Source organism: Condylura cristata, unplaced genomic scaffold, assembly GCF_000260355.1.
Source record: "Condylura cristata isolate star-nosed mole 26May11 unplaced genomic scaffold, ConCri1.0 scaffold00019, whole genome shotgun sequence".
NCBI lineage: Eukaryota > Metazoa > Chordata > Mammalia > Eulipotyphla > Talpidae > Condylura > Condylura cristata.
Window position 1 is genome coordinate 22826927 of NW_004567120.1, and position 20665 is coordinate 22847591.

The 20665-nt window shown below is 45.3% G+C and overlaps 1 protein-coding gene across 1 annotated transcript in view; it reads left to right on the forward strand.

Annotated features, from left to right (window-relative positions):
* Positions 1–225: 225 nt before the first annotated feature.
* DOCK11 (dedicator of cytokinesis 11) overlaps positions 226–20665 on the forward strand; it is a 174944-nt gene continuing 154504 nt past the window's right edge. Inside the window, exon 1 of the mRNA XM_012727072.1 lies at positions 226–481. Within this exon, the coding sequence (XP_012582526.1) occupies positions 380–481 (102 nt within the window). The 5' untranslated portion in view covers positions 226–379. The remainder of the gene's footprint in view (positions 482–20665) is intronic.

The following is a 20665-nucleotide window of genomic DNA, read 5'->3' on the forward strand; positions in this document are numbered from 1 at the left end:
CGGGCGGTTGCCACTTCCCCCCTCTTCCCTCGTGACCCTCGCCTCCCCTCCAGCTCTCCCTCCCCCTCGCACGCTCTTCCCCGCCAGACACACCCTCCTCCCGGGGCCGGTCTAGAGCCGAGCTCTGGCTCACAACAGGAGGGAGCGGCCGCCGCCGACGCCGCGGGGCAGGACAGTGAGCGAGCGGGGAGCGGAGGAGCGAAGGAGGGAGCGAGGGAGGAGCAGCGGGAGGGAGGGAGGAGCAGCAGGAGCGCGCCGACGCCGCGGAGCTGCGATGTGGCCGGCCCGCCGGCGTGGAAACAGTGGAAGCAGCAGCGGCCGCGGCCGCCCCGGCCCGGGGCAGTGAGTCCGCCCGCCGCCGAGACCTGCCCGCGCAGCCATGGCCGAAGTGCGCAAATTCACCAAGCGGCTCAGCAAGCCCGGCACGGCGGCGGAGCTCCGGCAGAGCGTGTCTGAGGCCGTGCGGGGCTCCGTGGTGCTGGTGAGTGGCCGGGGGACTCGGCGTCCCGGGGGACGCGCTCCGGGCGCGGGCGACCGGGTGGCTTCCCGCGCGCGGGGCCCGGGGCAAGACCGGCGCTCTGGGCGGCCGCCCGTGCGCCACGCGCGCTCTTTCTCCGCTTCAGTAAGTTTTCGCACCGGCCGCCGCTCGCGGGGTCCGAGTCCCTGGCACCCGCTGACAGCGCTGTGACTGCCGGGTGCGGCGAAGGCGTGCGCCCAGCTGGACGCCGACCGGCGTTCCGGGGCTCGCACCGCGGTGCGGAAGGCTGGGGCTCCGAACCCGCGCTGGGCTGGGGGTGTGAGCTCCAGAGCGGACCTCGCGCTTGCCGAGCCTCGGCACAAAGAGCCGCGGACCTGGGCGCGAGGAGAGCCCTGTTCTCTCCTACAGGCACCTGAGGCAGCCGAGGCGGAAGGATGCGATGAGCCTTTTGCACCTACACACTGGCGTGTGTGCGCGCGCGCACACACACACACACACACACACACACAGCGTGTACACAAAAAAGAACCCCACCCAAAAAGCCCGGGGCGCCCAAGCTTGGCGGGCGGTGAGAACACAGAGGAAGCAGAGCGACTTCCTCCTGCTAACTGGAGAGAGGTTGATGATGGGTGTTTCTGGGGTGCTGCTGCCGCGGCCGCCGGGAACGGAGGAGATTGGAAACAACGGGGTTCCCGGGCGAGTGGGCATCGGGGTCCTCTGGGACCTAGGAGCGCTTTTAAAGAGAAGATGGAGCCGTGGGGGCTTGCGGGACGATGGGGTGGGCCAGTCGTGGGGTGGAGGACCTGAGGTGAGAGCCTCACCGCTCGGGGTGGGGGTGTCTTGGAGCCGGCGGCGGGGTGGGGGAGGGGAAAGCGCCCGACCCCCTGAGAACCCTCCGGTCGTATCCTCTGCCTCATGGGGATTGTCTGTCTCCACAGGGAAACGGACGGGTGATAATGGGCACTTGCCACTTCTCGAGTGTTTTCTAGACACTCGTGGGCATTTTCCTGGACTAGCGAACAAACCCTACATAAGCAGTCAGCCTGCTTCATTAGTGATTGGTTGAATAGTTTAGCTTTTTGTTTTTGTTTGCTCGTTTTTTTTTGTCTCTGTCCCCTCTGCCATACCGTGTGTCATGTGCTGTGTTTAAATTTCACGATTTCAGAGTAGGCTCTTTTTGTTCGAACAACTTGTCATCAGAAGGGGACTTCACAGCTTTTCCTTGTAATTTTTCTGTTGATCTTGTAGAATCTCCGATAAAACCAACATTAAAGGGAGGCCAGGGGCCTGATCCCAACAGCAGAGAAAGTTGACTTTAGTGGGAGTTCTGGAGGAGGATCAAAGGTAAAATATGTACCTTTGAGATAAAGATCTGATCCCTAATAGCTACAACTGTGCAAGGTCAAGTGACTTTAAAGAAATCTCTCTATCGTGGTAGGACCCTTGAAAGTTTAATCCTGCTGTTTAGCAGAGCTAAGCTCAGACCTTTAATGTTGTTTTAATGGACTTGGTTTATTGTGTGTTTCGCTGATTTTAGAATGAGGTCCTGTTGAGGTCAGATCTGAATGTCTGATTGTCATCACAGCCAGTTAAGAGAGGAAGGCAAGCTGTGAACAGAACATTTATACCATGGTTCTCATCTTGGGTGATTGTTAACAAGTGATTCAATCTGCCCAACACAGGCAATGCTTTCTGAAATACAGGGAGGAAGAAGACCTTGTTTGAGCAGGGGTGCTGGCCTCCTACCACCTCATGTGAAGGGAGACTGTGGAGTGGATTATCTCCGGAGAAATAAATGGGACTCAGCAAACTTCCACTGGGATTTGACCAGCATTTGACCTGCTAAAAGTTAGAATTCTTGCCCAGGTTTTTTAGGTATTGTGTATTGCAGGTGTAGGTGCGTCTACCATCTTGTAGACACTACTCGCCAGGAAAACGGTTAGTGGGCAGCAACTGTCCTCGGGCTGTGGTTTCCTAGTCAGCCTCCCTTACTTGGGACTAAGGCCACACAGCATTTTACCAGGCAATGAAGAGACATAATATGTACTTACTCTACTGGTATATGATCCCTATTGAGATGTTGAAGGTAGAGGAGAACCGGGGAAATCTTAAGTCAGTCAACATTTACGAAGCCCCTGCCACAGCAAGACATAATGCTAGCTGCCCTGTAATTATAAGTGTGGGTGGATGTCTTTCTCTTCATGTGTTCAAATTAATTTCACCTTTGGTTGGGTCTGTGTGCATTGTTTGTCAAAAGGACACCTGGATGATGTTACACAAATCAGGTTTCCATTGTTCCTAGCACCTTAGAGAACGCTGTTTTAAACATTTCAGTCAATAAAAAAAAATAAGGAAACGGTCTTAACTAGAGTCAGTTCTCCTAAATGGCTATCCTTGGACCCTGCTTTTTTTGACACAAAGAGCTGTTAAACCAAAGTTGGCAACACCAGGGGTGGCTGAAGAACGAGTGGACTGTTTGCCAGCTGCCGCCACCACTTCTGCTTCTTTTCTGCTTTAAGCCCCAAAGTGTTTACTCAGGACAGCTGAGGTGGGCTCAGCACATGTCATGCAGGACGCTCACGTTTGGGTTTCCATCCTGAGACATTCTTGCGGGCAAGCTGTCCTCTGTGTATCACTCGCTAGAATTTGCAAAACCTACCAAGCTGAACAAATAAATATACAGCACTTTCTGCTTAGGTTTGCTTACTTATTCATTATTATATTTTTTACAGTTCTCTCATTGGCAACCTCATTCTTTCTGCTCACTGAAAAATTCAGAAGGCGGGCTCCAAATACATGTAGTTAGTTGTGGATTCAAGCTTGTTTCTTGCCACCATGAATCTATTAATTACATAATGAAGCACAGTGCAAGAGAGACTGTTTCATTGCTGCTATTTTCTGTAAATTCGGCATTTTTAGGAAGGTCATTTCTAACCCAGGGAAAGGGATAATTACAGAATTAACCACTGGCAGAAATTTCTCAAGAGGGACGTGGGTGGGGAGGTATATTACAACCTGAGAGTGTTATTAAGTGAAGTGTTTACATGTATACACGTCTAAAACACAGTTAACCTGTTTTTGTTATAATTCAGCATATAGTTATTTGTGCCTCGGGAAGAACAAAGGCTTTTGCTAAACCTGTTGTGTTCAGGCTGCTCTTCACTGTGTCGGCCTGGGAAACTCCTTGTCTGGGGCTTTAAAGGCTGCTTGCTCTTGCACTTAGCCTCACTCAATTCCTTGTGCTCCAAAAGAACAGAAAAGAGTTGCTACATATTACAGATTGTAGCCCCCTGAGGCAGGGTAATGCCTGCAGCTCCCCGCCTGGCACCGGCCAGATTTCAGATAACTCTTCAGAGAAAAAAGCTCGCCCATAGCAGAGAATAGCTGAAAGCGTCTGCAGCAGCTGGCTCCGCCCACCTGCCCGCACAATTACCTTTGCATGGAGTGTTTGTTGAGTAACCTTTTTGGGTAGGCCTGCAAGCCAATCAGCTCCCCTGGTCGCTCTTCCCAGGGGAGTTGATGGGAAGGCCTGCTTATAGGACAAAACAACTTCCCCTGGGGAATACAGGCTCTTAAGGGTGGGGGGGGGTTTCCAGTTCAGAGACTTAGCTGGGCCCTGAATGAACTGAAGTTAAAGGAGGTGTTGGCGCCCAAACATGAAAGGGCTTCCTGCTCCTGTGGGCGGCACCGGGTTCAGGGGCCTGGGGCGAGCCACTTGGGAGGATCTATCCATAAAGTCCAGTACAGTTTGCTGGGTCTTTGAACCACCAAATAGTACAATTTGTTTTTTAAGGCTGGTAAACATTCTCTGCATTGATTCTCTTCCTGTTCTAAGCATCAATAAGCCACTTAAAACTCAAAAACCAAAACCCAGAACTTATTGCTTAATTACTTAGTAAATGCTTGTTGATTGTAGAAGAGTTAGAGAAACAAGAAAAATAATAACCTCATTACACAGAAGAAGCTCTGTTAATATTCTAATGTTTATGTTGAAACTGTTTCTTTGTATATATATGTATATATATGAAGATGTGAGTTGAAAACAATCTCACATTTTAAATAATTTTTGCACTTAATATCTTCTGAATATTTCTTCTTGCCAGTAAATGAAAATCTACATAATCAGGTTTAATTAGTACATTCCACTATGGGTGTCTCATAGATAATCATCCTTTATTGTTCAATATTTTGACAATTTCTAATTTTGTAATGTTGGGAATGTGAGCTGTCCGGTGCAGTAGCTACAAGCTACCTGTGGTTATTTACTATGTACATTTAGGTTTTATATAATTCAAAATTAAATCAGCTCCCAAGGCACACTTGCCAGAGTTCCAGTGCTCAGTAGCACATGTGGCAAATGGCTGCCCTGTAGGACAGAGCAGATGCAGAACATTTCCACTGTTGCAGAAAGTTCTTTGAACCAGTCTGTTATAAACATTAACTGAATGAACATCTTTGAACTGGCATATTCAAACTGGCTAGATTGTCCGTTAGGATAAGTTTCTAGCAATGGAATTGTTTGTACAAACATACACATTTTTTTATTATTAAAAATGCCTCTTAAACATCCTGCTAAATTGTTTGGTGGAAAGTTGCTATCTTTCATTCACTTATCACAGTATTCATTTCCCTTTTCCCATGCCAACCCCGTTTATTAATATTTTGTTAATCTCTGCAATCTGATAGGAGATAAATGGTATATCACTGTTCTAATTTGCATTTCTTTGATTACTTTTAAAGTTGAACAATTTTTCATATGCTTAGTAGCCATTCGTGTTTCTTTTGAAGATTCTAGCAAATCTTAGACTTATTTCCTTGTTTGTAATTCTCGCAATAATAGTCTCCACCCCCAAGATTCTCTTTCGATAAGTCTGGGGTGCGGCCAGGCATCTGTATTCTGAAAAACTACCCAGGTTGCTTTTGATGTGTACAGAAACCAATCTAGACCATTGCTCCACTCAAGGCAGGGGTGTTCCCCACACGAGCCCCTGCAAACAAGTATTTAACTTCTTAAGACACGCTCTGCCTATTAGAGAACCATGTTAGACAAGGTTCTTGACACTTGGTAGTTCCACCAGGGCTAGGCCCTAGCTCTGCTGTTTGGAGCCGCATAGAATATTTGCTTCCTCTTTCGCATGACAACCCTTTAAATATTTGGGGACAATCACCAAGTCATTTTAAAATTCATTCTTCATGAAGCCAAAGAGCCTTCATTTCATTTCTTTCTACCTCACATGACTTGGTTTCAGGACTCGTTACCAGCATGGTCGCTGGCTTTGGGTCTTTCCAAGGTTTCAGTGTTCTGTTTAAAATTTGGTGGGTAGAGCCCAGAGTTAGGAGTTAGATATGAGATCAGGTCCGACCTCTGTCACCTGCCAGATCTCATTTTTCTCATCATTGAAAAGGGGAATCAGTAGTTGTACCTCCCTACTGTAGTTCTTGCGGGGATTCAAAAAGATGTCTGATGGGAAAGCGTCTGTATAGGGAAGGAAAATTATTTTAGCAGTATGTATCACAGAATACAACGGGGGAGGCGTCAGTATTTCTTATTAGCTCTCCAGAGGAGCCAAGAAGTCAAGGGCTGGGCCCTCCTGCAGGGGGTTAAGATGCAGCACTATGAAGCTATCTGTAGTCGCTGCAGCACAAATTCGAGCCCCGGCCAGGGAGGTGGCCCGCATGGCTCAGCAGACCTCTCCTGACCCGCGGGCTGCTCCCTCAGCAGTGTATTTCAGTCAGTCTCCTTGTTTTCTCCCCACTCTGTCTCTGGTAAATCCTGTCACCCTCTGGCCTACACCCCAGTTCCTGTTAGTATAAATAAATAAATCTTTAAAAGGAAAAAAAAAGGAAGTCAAGGGTTGTGTATTTATCTCCATTCCCAGTGCCTCACATAGTGCCTGGGATGCAGTAATACAGGAAATGGCCAGAAGTAATGCTGTTATCAATATGTCCTGTGGGCCAGATGGTGGGTGTCCTGGAGGCCAGGCGACTAGTTGAAATAGAGTTATGAAGTTCAGGCAAGAGATAACCACCAAAGCACTGAAAATGGAGAAAAGGGGAAGAATAAGAGACGTTTTAGAGATCAACAAAATTTCATGATGGTTGGACGGGGGTGAGGGTAGGAAAGTGTGGGAGGAAGAGCAAAGAAATGAACAGGGGTGGAGTCTAGATGAGGTTTTCAGCTTGGGTGAACAGGAGGAAAAGCTTGTTTGGTGATAGGGGAAGGGAGAAGAAAAAGGTGCAACCTTTACCTGAGAGAGTTGCCAGGGCAAGGCCAGGTTTCAGTTAAGCAAGACAGTGGAAAGAACATTCTAGGGAAAGGCTAAGCCTGTAGGGTTGTATTTTGGTGAAAGACAAGGGTTCCTTCCCCCATCCCCCCACCCCCATATAGTGGATCAGCATAACTTTATTTAGATGTTAAAAAAATTTGGTCACTGTTGTAGACTAGTGCTCTTGAAAACACAGTAAAGTGTCCCCAGTCTGGAAGGTGGGGGAGGAGTCAGGTCAAAGAAGAGATGAAGGGAGAGATTAGCTGATGAAAGAGCTTTGCACCTTTGGGAGTGATTAGGGAAATGGAGGCAGGGCCTGGAGAAATGGTCTGGAGACCAGGCCCAGATTCCCAGTTAGAATGGGCGTCTAAGTCCGGTCACCCCTGGGCAATAGCTTCTGCCAGGGTTTGCAAATAGGGGTGTGGGTGAGGGGGACCAGGTCCCTTCCCTAGGGCCTGAACAGGTGAGTAGGAATCAAAAAGTGAGATGTGATGTGTGCAGATAACTGAACCAGAGATAACCCCACAGAAGGCTAGTGATTTGCCTTTTATCTTCAGTTAGTAAATCATCCCGTCCTCCCCTCCCCCCATTTTTTTTTGAGCCTCAAGATTTTTCCAGTTTGATTCTTTTGGCATTTAAGGATGTTCAATCAGCCCTTGCTAATAAACATGTTCATCTCTACAGCCTTTTCCACATTTCTAGGTTGACAGAGTCCTTTTTTTTCTTTGTTTTAAATGAGAATGAGCAGTCTGTGGCCCCAGAATCACTGAGAAGTTGGTAGATAGATACTTTACATGTTGTCACTTAACTCCTCTGTGCTGCAAGGAGGGCCTGCCACCTTCTAAAATGCTCAGTCTGCCACTTGAGGAACCACCCTGGCTTGCTTGCTGGGATTCAGGTGAGAGAAGTCATCTACCTACTTGGTTTTGCTTTTTTCTGAGCTATGGACTCTTCAGTCGTTCAGTTGGCATGTTGAAAATTATTTTTGAGTTGGGCCCTCCCTGGTGGCGTAACGGGTTAGAAGGAGTACTGCAGGTAGCTGCATCCGCTTCAGTGCAAGTTCAATCCCCGGCCCCGGAGGTGACCCACATGGTGCCGCAGACCTCTCCTGACCCGCCCGCTGCTCCCCTCAGCAGTGTACTTCGTCGACTGCCTGTTCTGTTCCCCACTCTGTCTCTGGTGAAGCCTCTCACCACCCCTGCGCCTCTGGCCTGTACCCCAGTTCTGTATGCATAAATTTTCTTAAAAAGAAAATTAATTTTTTGGGTTTGGGTTTATTTTTGCTACTTTTTTTAAACACAGAAGGGAAGGGCTAGAAACCATAGGAGGGAGAAGGAGCTATAGCTGGTTCCCCTTTTCTGTCACTCCTAACTGTAATGTTCAGATTCATATAAGTTAGAGATTGAGACCTTCAGGTTTTTAGATTTTTCCATATCTCTTGGGAATTTCAATCTTCTGGTTTCTATAAGAATCAGCCAGGAATGCAGAGGGGTCCGTGGGGGGGATCATTGGCCTATTGCTTATATCTACCTAGAGTTAGAAGCTTTTATCATACTTGGAGGGCCCCACCCTGAGGCTTTTAGGGCAACTGGGATGAAGGGATAGTCTCATTTCGTGCCACTGCATGTAACGTGTGTGTGTTAGAGCAGTGTGGTTACATCTCGGTGCAAAATTAAGCTTTGAGGGCCTCCCTAGTGGCGCAGTGGGTTAAAGTGCAGCACTAGCTTTCCAAAGCCACTGTAACTGGAGTTCGATCCCCGCCTGTCCCGGAAGTGACTACATGGCGTGGCAGACCTCTCCTGACCAGCCTGCTGCTCCCCTCAGCAGTGTACTTCGTCGATCTGTCTGTTCTGCTCCCCACTCTGTCTCTGCAAAGTTCTGTATGCAAAAATAAATAAATCTTAAAAAAAAAAAAAGGAGAACTGGACCTGATAGGGAAGGCTAGAACTTCAGCACTCTTGCTTTTCTCTTTCAAAACTTTGTTGATATTCCTTTCCCTAGTTAAGCCTTACTTGTAAAAATCAGATGAGTGTTGACATTCAAATGTGCTTCAAAAGATCTATTTTGGTAATAGGTGTTTTAGCAGGGAAAAAAAGTAAAGCTTAAAGTTCTCTTAAGAAATTCCTGTTCTTTTCGACTTGGCTTTCCTGGTTTTGCATTGGCAGTATACGTTCTGTTAGGAAGAGTACACAGGTTTCCAGCATAGTCACTATCATGCCAAATATGCGTCCTGTTCCAGCGATGCTCGACGCTTGTTTTACCTGAAGTGTGTGCACAAGCACTCACCGTCCTGCCTCCATTTGCTGTTAATGCTCCCCTGCTACTCTTCTCCCTCTCATTGCCCATTGAGCGCATCACGCCCAGGAAGCTGGCTTTTTGCCTTTCCTGACACCTTAGGTCTGATTGCCTGTGTTCCAAGCTGCTGAAACAGTTGGGAGATACTCTAGCCATCATCTCCCCCATCCTGTTGCTTTCCTGAACGGTTAAACTGGGAAACTGGGTACAATTTAACTAAGAAGTAAAGTGTTCTTGCAAGCCTGAGACAGACCATGTTTACTTGAAGTGTTGCAGTGAAGTGTGGCGGGAGGTTGGGGATGTTTTTGTGTGAAGTGAGTTTTAGATGATGACAGGCAACACCTTATCTTACATTGCCTTCATGTTATGAAGTGTTAAAAATGTTCTTCTGCTTGTTGCCTCATGTGTTCTTCTGTGTCACACACCACGTTGTCGTCACACACCACGTTGTCGTCACACACCACGTTGTCGTCACCTCTCTTCTGTAGTGGGGAGACGGAGGCATGCTGTTCTGTGAGACGCGCCATGGCACCTCCCCGGTCTGTACAATAAGTGACAGAGGTCGGGAGCTACTGGTGTCGCATTCCGGTGGCCCCATCCTGTAAAGCAGCACCAGCTCGTGAGCCCGATTCCACCATAAATCAGGTGGGGCAAGCTCTTTTTGTGTGGTTTTGAGTCAGGATCTCCTATTGGGGATCTCTGGTCTCTTTAGTGGGAAAGTAGGGGGTGAGGACAAGAAAAACAAATGCAAAGCGGGGTGGGGTTGTTATTGAGAAATGTGGGCAAGACCAGTATATATTTGTGCTTGCCAGAGTCAGCCCGGAGATTCTGAGAGCTGTTTGCAATTGGCCATTCTCCCTTTCTTTGCTCTTTGAATAACCGTGTGGAAAATAATCTCTAGAACACTGGCTCTGTGGAGCTACCTGGGATCATTTTCATGGAACTCTTTTCATGATTTGTTTCAAGTGGGTTAGTACTGTCCAAAAATAACATATCCCCCCCCATACTTTTTTTATTAGTAGATTTAAGTTTTCCCACTTGAGAACCTGCCAACTTCATGCCTTGTGGGACCTGCTGTCAGTGTTCCTGGTGTGAGTGGAAGGAGAGTGTTGGAATAACCAGTTTATTTTCGTGGGTTAACAGGGATGCCTCTGTGAGACCCAAAGAGGGACTACCACCTGTTAGGTGTGGACCTTACCACCAAGATATAATAACTCAGGTATGCCCCCCAACCCCCAGAATCAACTACCTTGTTATTTAACATCTTAGAGGGGTAGGCAGCATTCCTGTCTAGTGGAGTCTATCCATCAGGCTCTGGCTTGCTTGTGGAGGGAAGAGGCTCCCGGTGACCCCAGACCTTGAGTAAGGGTGGGAATTGTTCTTCCCTCCTAGGGGCTAACTTGACTGCTTGCAGGTCAACTGATTTTTTTTTTAAAGATTTATTTATTTATTGGGCCCTCCCTGGTGGTGCAACGGGTTAAAGCGCAGTATTATGAAGTTGTGCCACTGCAGCTTGAGTTCATGCAGCCACTACAGCATGAGTTCAATCCCTGGCCAGGAAGGTAGCCCACATGGCAAGGCAGACCTCTATCCTTTCTCACCCACTATTCCCCTCAACAGTGTACTTTGTCAATCTTCCTGTTTTTTTTTTTTAAAGATTTATTTATTTATGCATACCGAACTGGATACAGGCCAGAGGTGCAGGGGTGGTGAGAGGATTCACCAGAGACAGAGCGGGGAGCAGAACAGGCAGACTGACGAAATACACTGCTGAGGGGAGCAGCGGGCGGGCCAAGAGAGGGCTGCTCACCATGTGGGTCACCTCCGGGGCAGGCAGGGATTGAACTCATGCTGAAGTGGCTTTAGTTTCTTAGTGCTGGGCTTTAACCTGCTGCACCACCACGGAGGGCCCGTAGGTCAACTGTTTTTAACTGAAGTCAGCTACTTCTTCCCTGCCTTCCTCAATCCTGACTCTCATGTGGCTGGTCAGCCTGGGCCTCAGCAGGGAAATATTTCCTTCCCCCACTGTTTCCCTGTTTCTGAACCCTAAGTCCTACAGGTTGCTGGTTCTGTCCTGTCTTGAAAAATCCTATTTTCAGTCCTGATTTATATCTTTATTTATATATTTATTTATTTTATATCTTTATATCTTTTTCATGGTCCCCCTGTGTCATGGCCGCATCACTGTGTCTTTGTCTTGACCCCCTACCTTACATCTAACCCCCTGCCTAATTCCCCTAAGACTGAGGTCTGAATTTATTGCCTCTGAACAGGGATGCTTTTTCTTAACACTGATGGTGGAATAGCCACAGCTCTGTGTGTTGGGCCTCTGGGCTGAAAAAGGTGAGTGTCTTTCTAGACAGCTCAGAGGATGCAGTGTGTCTGGGATGGGGCAGCTTGGCCAGTGGCCCCAGAGGGTTGAGTTGTTACCTGGTTTAATAATTTCCTACTGCTATTGTACAAGAATTTATTATCTCACACTTTGGGGAGAAACCCACTGAGTTAAGACCAAAGTGTGATCAAGGCCTCACTCTGTCTAGAAGCTCTAGGAGAGAAGAGCCTGTTGCCTTGCCTTTCCTAACTTCTAGCGACCACTTTACGTTCTTTCACTCAGGGCCCCTTTCTCTATCTTCAAGCCAGCAATGGCTAGTCAAATTTAGTGATGTCAAATCTAGTCACTCTGATACTGCTTCAGTTATGTCTCTGACGCCAGCTTCTAGAAGGGCGCCTGTGGTTGGTCCCACCTGTGATGTCCAGAATACTCTCCCCATCTCAGAACTCATCATCACGTCAGGAAAGTCCCCATTGTCACAGAAGGGATCACTCCTAAGTTCCAGGAGTTAAGATGTAGGCTATTTGTGAATCCATTAGTTTTCCTACTCTACAGGCACTGCTGGAGGTTGAGAAATGGTGGGATTCTGGGGTCTGATAGGATCCCACATCATTACTGATGTTATGGTGGAGGAGGAATAGGGATTAGATGGACCGGCAAACTGTTAGCGGGTACAGAATTCTTCTCAGAAACAGAATGCGGAATCACAATCCCTTTTGGGAATTTTGGCCAGAAGACTGAAACACAGGTTTGAAATCTGCAATTCCAATTTGGATGTTTTCTTAAATTCTTCATAATTAAAAATTTTTCTCCCACACAAAACTCCCTCAGTCTGGAGTTCTTATAAGTGGGCACTGTTTTCAGACTTGAGGTGTTTCAGGATACAAGCTGGCCAGACACTTAGCAGGCAGTTAGCCAGCTCAGGCCTATGGAATTTTCCATCCTTAGCTAAAGAAAAGAGCAGAGAGGTAAAGGTATATATGTGTGTTTAACAGAGAAAGGGGTAATTTCATATAATAGAGTAACTGTGACAAGCCACAAGATACCGCTGACATGTTCTGTGTGAGACAGTCCACCCATCCTGAAGGTTAGGCTCGAGGAGACAGAGAGCCCTCTAGCATTTCCAAGCTAATTGCAGGACCATTTCCCAGAAATGGTTTTCTAGAGAATATGATTGGTGAAGCAGAGTGAAGAGCTCGAAAATCTCTCATTCCTTTTGGTTTCATAATGATTCCAATTGAGAGATAAATGGGGAACATCCAAATCCAGTCACAGCCATCTTAGAGCTCGATGCCACAAAGGCTTTCTGACTGATCACATTTTCACATTTGCACCAGCCCCCCCCCCCCCCCCCCCGCCCGTGCAGGCCACAGTGATATCCAAGGTGAATGATCGCAGAGAGCTTTGCTGCGCTCGAGGCACTCTGTCATAGTTGCTCGAGGCACTCTGTCATAGGTGTGCATGTATTTTCTGTGTTTACGGAGATGCTGGTTGCCCTTGGCTTTCCATCTCCCTGGCCTGACCTGTCTTCTTTCAGGCCCTTGGATAACAAACGTCACTATAATGAACTGAAAATCATTCTGAACGAGGTTGAGGAGCCCCCCCCCCCCCGATTGTGTTTAAAAATCTGGAGAAACAAAAACTACATTAACTACTTTCAATTTCCTCTGTTCTTTCATTTTTCTTCCTCAATAAGAAGATAGTTCTAGTGTTCCTTAAAAGATATCTCGATTTAACAATTCACATATTTTTAGTAGAATTACCTCTTATTTTCCTAACGAATTTATGTACTGCTTTCTCAAATGTGAAAGGGTAGTAACTGTAGTTCTATTTAAATCTTCTTTAGAAGCTGGTATGCATTTTCTTTGAGTTATAGGCTCCTTTCAACCTGACTTATTTCATTTTGTTTTATTTTACTGATTTTTCTCTCTGGGTAATTTTCCTTTTTCACTAGTCTTCATTGGAATTTCGTGGCTTATGGGCAGTTTGCATTATTAGATCAATGAACTTGAAAGTGATCACTTAGCACTGTGGAACGTCTGATACTGGGGAATCTACCAGAGGGAACTAGAGAGCATGTGTGTCAATGGAGAATGAGCTAGAGAGAGAAAGACATGCTGAGCTGTGGGAGATAACTGCTTTTGCTGAGGGAAAAGATAGATACTATCCTTCCATTCATTTGAAAATCTCAAGGGAAATGCTTGTAGACCTGTTGCTTGAATTGAAAGGAAACAGAATCTGTTTCTACTGATTTATTTTTAATGGATTAAATCTATTTAGCGGAAAGATGGGGGTGGGCAGTAAAATGGGGGGCAGGTATGACAAGGACTTAATCTGAGGAAACTGAAGGATAAAAAAAGTTTAGCTGGTTTTTTTTTTTTGTATTAAAATAGACAAGACACCAGAGATTACAGCAGCAATATATTTTTTAAAAGATTGTTATTTATTTATGCATACAGAACTGGGGTACAGGCCAGAGATGCGGTGGGTGAGAGTATTCACCAGAGACAGAGTGGGGAGCAGAACAGGCAGAATGTCAAAGTTCATTGCTGAGGGGAGCAGCGGGCGCATCAGGAGAGGTCTGCTGAGCCATGTGGGTCACCCCCGGGGCTGGCGGGGATCGAACTCATGCTGAAGTGGCTTTAGCTTCTTAGTGCTGTGCTTTAACCTGCTCAGCCACCAAGGAGGGCCCAGCAGCAATATTTAATGAGTGCAGCAGTAGATTCAAACAGGAAGCACTTAAATACTTTAGATATTGTACATGATAAATGGACAGTTTTGCCCCACCCAGAGGGTTAAATAGACATTCAGGAGGTGGAGGCAGTGGACTTCTTTAACTTGTATAAATTCAGACCCCAAATCAGTTAGTTAAGGAATCTAGAGAATAGTTTATATAATAAGTCCCCAATTAGCATTGTCAATAGGTTCTTAGATACTTTGACTTTAAGCGAAATGACACTGTATAAAGAAACCAGATTTACCATAGGCTAGTTAACGTGAATAAAAGTGAAGTTCCTAGGTGCATAGGTCATAAAAAACATCACCAGACGTCTACATGAAGACCCCAAACACTTTCAATATGAAATAATCACTAGTAGTTCTCATTCCCCAACTTCATTCATTCTCTAACCAGTTTCCAGCTCAGGGTCTCCCATGTACCCTCCAGCTCAGGAGACAAGGTGGAACCCACATGTGGGCAGCGCACCCTCACCAAAAGCCACCTCACCTGTAGTAGCCACACATCACACTCACACCGGAATAATGGCCTCACACCAGTGAACCTCATGTATTCATCTTTGGGGTGTGGGAGGAGTAGCCCGAGAAAGTCCACACAGACACAGAGAGAACATGCAAACTCCACTCGTACAGTGACCAGGCTGGGAGTTGATTCTCTTGCCCCTGCCCCCTCCATCATCAGTGTTACAGTGAAATGTTGAATGAAACAACCTTATCCCAGGACCTGATAGTGGGAACCCAGCTCTTCTGACTTGGATGGGCATCAGAGACTCCCTGTGAAAGGTTAAATTTCTTTGGGGAGTTGAGAGTGGAGCGACTCAGGCACTCTCCCTCAGCTCCTCCATCTTCACATAGAAGGGGACCAAGAGCTCAAATGTACTGGAGACTTATATTGTCAATGCAGCTTCTGCAGGCTGGGAGGCTGTGCTCTGCCTCAGAACCCCTGAGGGAGGGCCCCCAGGCTGTGTTCTTCCTCTTACAGACTATATCCTCTCTTGACCAAGTTGCTTTCTTCCTCTTTTCACCTTCTACCCCTCATTTGGTTTTTTTCTCAACTACTGCTCATAGTGTTCTGTCTGTCCTGCCACCTTCCAGGAAACTCAGACGCCTTGGCTCAACCCTGCCCCCATAGCTCTCCCCTGGCCTGCCCCTGTGCTGCTGTCTCCTGCCTGCCACGCCCTGGGGAACTTCATTCTACTGTGAGCACACTTCCTTTCTCCCCTTCTCAACTTTCTCTTACCTTTTCCTCCCCTCTTTCTTCAGCAGCCCTGACCACAAAAGCAGTATCCTCCATAGGATGAGAGCTATTACTGTATTTATTTGCTTTTAACCTTTTCTTTGGCCATGGATGGAAAATTCCAAAGGCCTGAGCCTAGTGATGGCCTGGTGCCTTTTTTTCAAATCCTGTGGCTTAGATGCCAAAGAAATGTCATGGAGCTCTACACATCTGGCAAGGTTGTCGGCTGAGATGTCCTGATTTTGGCTTTAGTTCTCACTAAAGTAAGTGGAGGTTCTAGCTCTGGAATTGTGGAATAAGAATGAAGAATTTAAAAAACACTGTAACTACAACTTATAGCCCAGTTTACATCACTTTGTTTCTGCTGGGGTTGATTGGGAAAGAGTGGCCTTTGGCTTAGTAAACCTTTCAAAAGTGCAGTCATCACCACGAGAGACCACACTCCTGCATTCCATTGAATTGAGAGTTTGATTTTCTTGGGGTCATTTTTGGGCTGATGCCACATATACTTTGAGTGAGCAGATAATTTCAGAGTGGATCCCTGGGGACTGCAAGTAGCACCCTAGTTAATACTGAGTAAGATATAAATAGACTTACCCACTTTCATATCTTTTGTTCCCACCCTTCCTAGAGAAATCACCTCAATAGGCTTTTGTACACATGTCCTGGGGTAGGGGGAGGACAAAAGTATGTTAAGACAGAGTGCGCCTTCTTGATACTAAGCAAAAAATGTACTGTCTTGAAGTAGCTCGATCACCGTCCTGACACGTGTCAAGAGAGTAAAGGGAAAAAAAATAACAAAACCCCAAATCCAAATCCATAAAAATACCAACTGTTGCTGCCCTGGTGCACATGACTGTGAATAAGCACCCAGATTTCCTATCTGGCCCATTAATGGCCATCCCATCTTTGGATTCTTTTCACCTATCACTTACCCTCCTGTGGCCTGTGCTTCTCCCACACAGAACCAGTGTTGCTCCCCAGACACAGTCTGTACTTTCTGTGCCTTTTTGCATACTGACATTTTCTGGAATGCCCTTCCAGTCCCTTCCCTGGTAAAGGAATTCCTGTCCATCCCATAGAACTTAGGTCCAGGGGCCATTTCCCTTGCTCAATATGGAGTAAACTGCTCCTTCTACAGGCTTTCTAGCCTCCTGATAGTTGTATTAGTTTCCTGTGGCTGTCACAACAACTTAACCCAAGTGAGTGGCTTAAAACAACAAAATTATCCTCTTATAGATCTGAAGGCTAGAAGTCTGAACTCATTATTTCTGGGTTACTCTCCCTCCAGAGAATTAAGGAAGGAGACATTCCTTGCCTCTTCCACCTTGGTAGCTGCCAGCACTCCTTGGCTCGTGGCTATATCCCTTAGATTGCTGCCTCTGTGATTCACTGCCTTCTCAGTTGTGGCAAATCTCCCATTGCCTTTTTCATCAGAACATTTGTGATGACATTAGGGGCTCACTCTGGTGATCCAGAATGATCTCATCTCATGAACATAATTAGTCACATGTGCAAAGACCCTTTGGCTGGAAGGTAACATTTGTAAAGTCTAGGTGTTAGGGTTGAGGGTGTATCCTTGAGGGCCATTTTTTGGCCTTCTACTTTAGATCTTCACTTTTAGAGATGATTGATTTCATTCTGCCTCATAACTATAGTAGATAACATCTCTATTCCATTAGAATGTAAATACTTGTATTAGCTGGCAAGAGAGTGGGAAGAGCTAATGCTTAGTAGTGAGAGTGCCTGAAGGGCCCTGCAGTTCCATCCACAGTGTAGTCACCTGAGGCAGGCTATTTAATGTTTTATAAACTCCTGTGGCTCATTTGCAAGATGGAAATAATAATAATTGATCTCAGTATGCCTTTCAGAATTGTTTCTAATAGCAAAACAAAAACAGCAAGCCCAAACTTAAGTGTTCTCAAGGAAGGAAATGGGCAAATGTATAGCCAAACACTAGAAAGCCATACATGACACCTGTATGTATAGCTGACAAGTAGAAAACTTTAGGTAATGAAATGGTATGCAAAGGATGATATTTTTATAAAATAATGTATATGTGGTAAGTGAATTCAGTCCCTTAAACTCTCTGTCTGTTTCCTTAGCCGTAATCGGTATAGTATTCATCCTCACAGGATTGTTAAGGATTGAGTAAAATAATACAGTGAAGTATTTAGAACAATGCCTGGGACATAGAAATCATTGAATAAATGTCAGTTATTAGTGTTATTGTTGTATTCAAAGAAAATATTCCAAAAGGGTATATTTATGTGTTTATAATGCATATGTGATGTCATTTTTGAAGTTAGTCAGGGTCCTTGGGTTCACTCTGGGAAAGTTTTCCCCAGAGCTCCCTTTTCAGCGGCAAGAGGCGAATTCCCAGGGGAGTTTCTCCATGAGACAGAGACTCAGTTATATTTAAAGAGCAGGTTTATTAGGGAAAAGGACAGCGAAGTAAAGGTCACTTGCATAGGCACAAACAGGCTGGGAGAGCTGCCCTGAAAGGGACAGGCCTGCTGAGAGGCCTGCGAGGTTGTAGGCAGGCGGCCTTAGGAGAGTGGCTTCCGCCGAGGGAGGTCAGTGCAGAGAAGCCCCCACATGGTGCAGATCCACGGGCAGGCAGGAGCTGCTGCCCTGCAGAGGGAGAGAGTGGGTGGAAAGAAGCACCTGCCTAGGCACAGGTGGGCAGAGGACTGCTGCCCTGTGCTGGTGCAGAGACTGCCCTGATATAGACATCTTCTCTCTGGGAGGGGCTCACTCTTTGTGAGCCTGGGTTTGCTGACTTTGAATAGAATCTGAAAGGGACACTAGATCCCACAATGGGCTCCATCTCCACAGCTTTATCTTTCACCTTTTGGGTCTGTGATAGCCCCCGCCCTCAGCAGTTCGCTACCTGCTTTGATTTTATGCTTTGTAAGGGAGGCATTAGGGCCTAAGGATCTTGGTTTCTGTAGCTGGGTCAATGGCTGTTCTAATCCCTTCTGCCCCAGACTCCTTGTGTGAGTCAGCCTTGTGATGCCTCCTTACTATTACTTCCTCCATCATATATATACATATATATAAAATCTTAACTGTATTATCTCTGGATAATGGGATTATAAGTAAATTTTATCCTTTATATTTTCTGTCTGAAAAAAATGGTTATTCATTTATTTTACATTGACCATATATTCTGTTACCAGAAAAAGTAGAATTCAAGGAATTCAAGTTCCATACTTACTTTCAGACTATGTTTATGTGACATATAGGTATTGTATCTGTATAGTAATTAGTGTAGCACTATTTTTAAGATAGGTTCTCCTGTAATCCTGCTACTCCTTGCTCACTGCTTTGCACAGCCCACATTTTGTGTTGAATAAATAAATTTATGATGATTTAGCAGTTAGAGACTTCAATTCACATTTGTTTTTTGTTCCTATGCTTCAGTATTCTGCAAACTTTGATCAGAAGGTATTCTATATAAAGTGAAGTTTCAACACACACACACACACACACACTATACACACACCCAGTCCTGCATATCTACTTATATCTAAGTGTTTTGTATTATCCTTACTAATTTTGGGAAACAGATATGCCTATTCTGAATTTTCTGAAATGTAAATTAAAATGTCTCTCATTTTTCTTGCATGTGAAATTTATCTCGGGTTGTTGGTACTGAATCATTCTTTTGTGCCATTAATAAGATAAATCATTTGAGGTATTTCAATTTCAAGTAGAGTGAACGAATAGGCTCTGTGCATTGAAAGTGCAAGGATTTCTGGTTGCAGTTTTCTGATTCTGTTTTATTTTAAAATAATCTTTAGATTTCTTGTGGATTTTAAAAACAAATGGATGGGAGAATTACTAATGAATTAGGAGTTTTGAAATGGAACGTCTTGCCTGTGACATTTGAGATAATTTGATTATGACGCATATCTTGGTAATAAGCTGGGTCTATTTTTCCGTTGGTACCATTTGCTTTTTCTGTTTTCTGTCAGCACGTACAGCTGTGAGTTCATTTCTGTTTTGTTGCTTCTGTTCTCCACCACATTTCTCACTCCTTTTCTTTCCAACCCCCATTCTGATCATAACATAAAAATGGCTTTATTGAATTTTTCATAATTTGAAATGTAGGGGGAAGGATGCAGAGCAGAGCACAGGGGATTTTAGAAGTTGCAGTGAAACTGTTATGTACGATTGTGTCTTGATAGATACATGTCATTATACACTTTGTATAATGTATACATTGTACCCATCAGAAGTACAATACCAGGAGCAGGTCCTAAGGGAAACTGGGCTGTTCAGGGGTGAGATAAAGTGTAGGTTCACTGATGGTAGGTAACAAATGTGATGCTCTGCTGGGGGATATTGCTAATGGAAGGAAGAAGACCTGTGTAGGCAGGGAGGTCTAGGAACTGAATTCTCTACTTTCTCCTCCATTTTGCTGTGATCCTAAAGCTGCTGGGAAAAAAATAAAAAAACAAACAAACTGTTTTTACGAAGAAAAATGCATAAACTGTTGTTTCTATTGTGTGAAAAATATAGTTCTTTTGTGCTTGTGTCTTTTTATGTTCCTGCCTGTCACTGGTCCTAATTTTTTCTCTGTCCACAATAGTTTGGAAGGACTCATTCCCAGCTCTCTGGCCAACTCGTTTGGCAGAATTATGAAGACAGGCAAATGCAGATTGAATGCTTGCAAGGGTTTGGATGAAAAGTGCTAGGTAAAAGCAAAGTACTGTCTTTGGTTGAGTGGGGGATTAGGAATTAGGAATATTAAGGGTGCCCATGGACCCTGCAATGGGTGTGTGAACCTGAAATCAGGGTGAAGAAGTACCTACCTATTAATCAAATGCAGGCTTTGGCATAGCTGTATTGGCTCAAGTCCCTGTGCAAATCAAACAGTTAGCATACATTAGGGGAATCTGATTTTGAATAAACTTTATAGAAAAGACTTTGGCTGAGCAAAGAATCCTTTGTCATGCAAAGGAACACCCCCTAATTTTTATCTTTTGTGAGGTAGGATTTGATTCTTTAGGCTTTTGTAACTCCTGAGCCATTTGGATTGTTTTGGTGCCTGAAGAGAAGAACCTATCTGGTAAATTGTATTAACTCCTTCAGTCCTGGGGAAGCCATTTAGTCAGTTATTGCTTCTGGGAACTAAATAATACCCTTGTCACCTGAAAGATTTAAAATAGCCTTTGTAAGTGGCTCCTTGTCTCTGAGAGAACATGACTCATTCTTTCATTACAACCTGAAAGAAATCCAAGTGTCAGAAGATACAGGAAAATGGACTAAAGTTATACTTTTAAACATCAATAGGGGAGGTTTTAACTATTAGG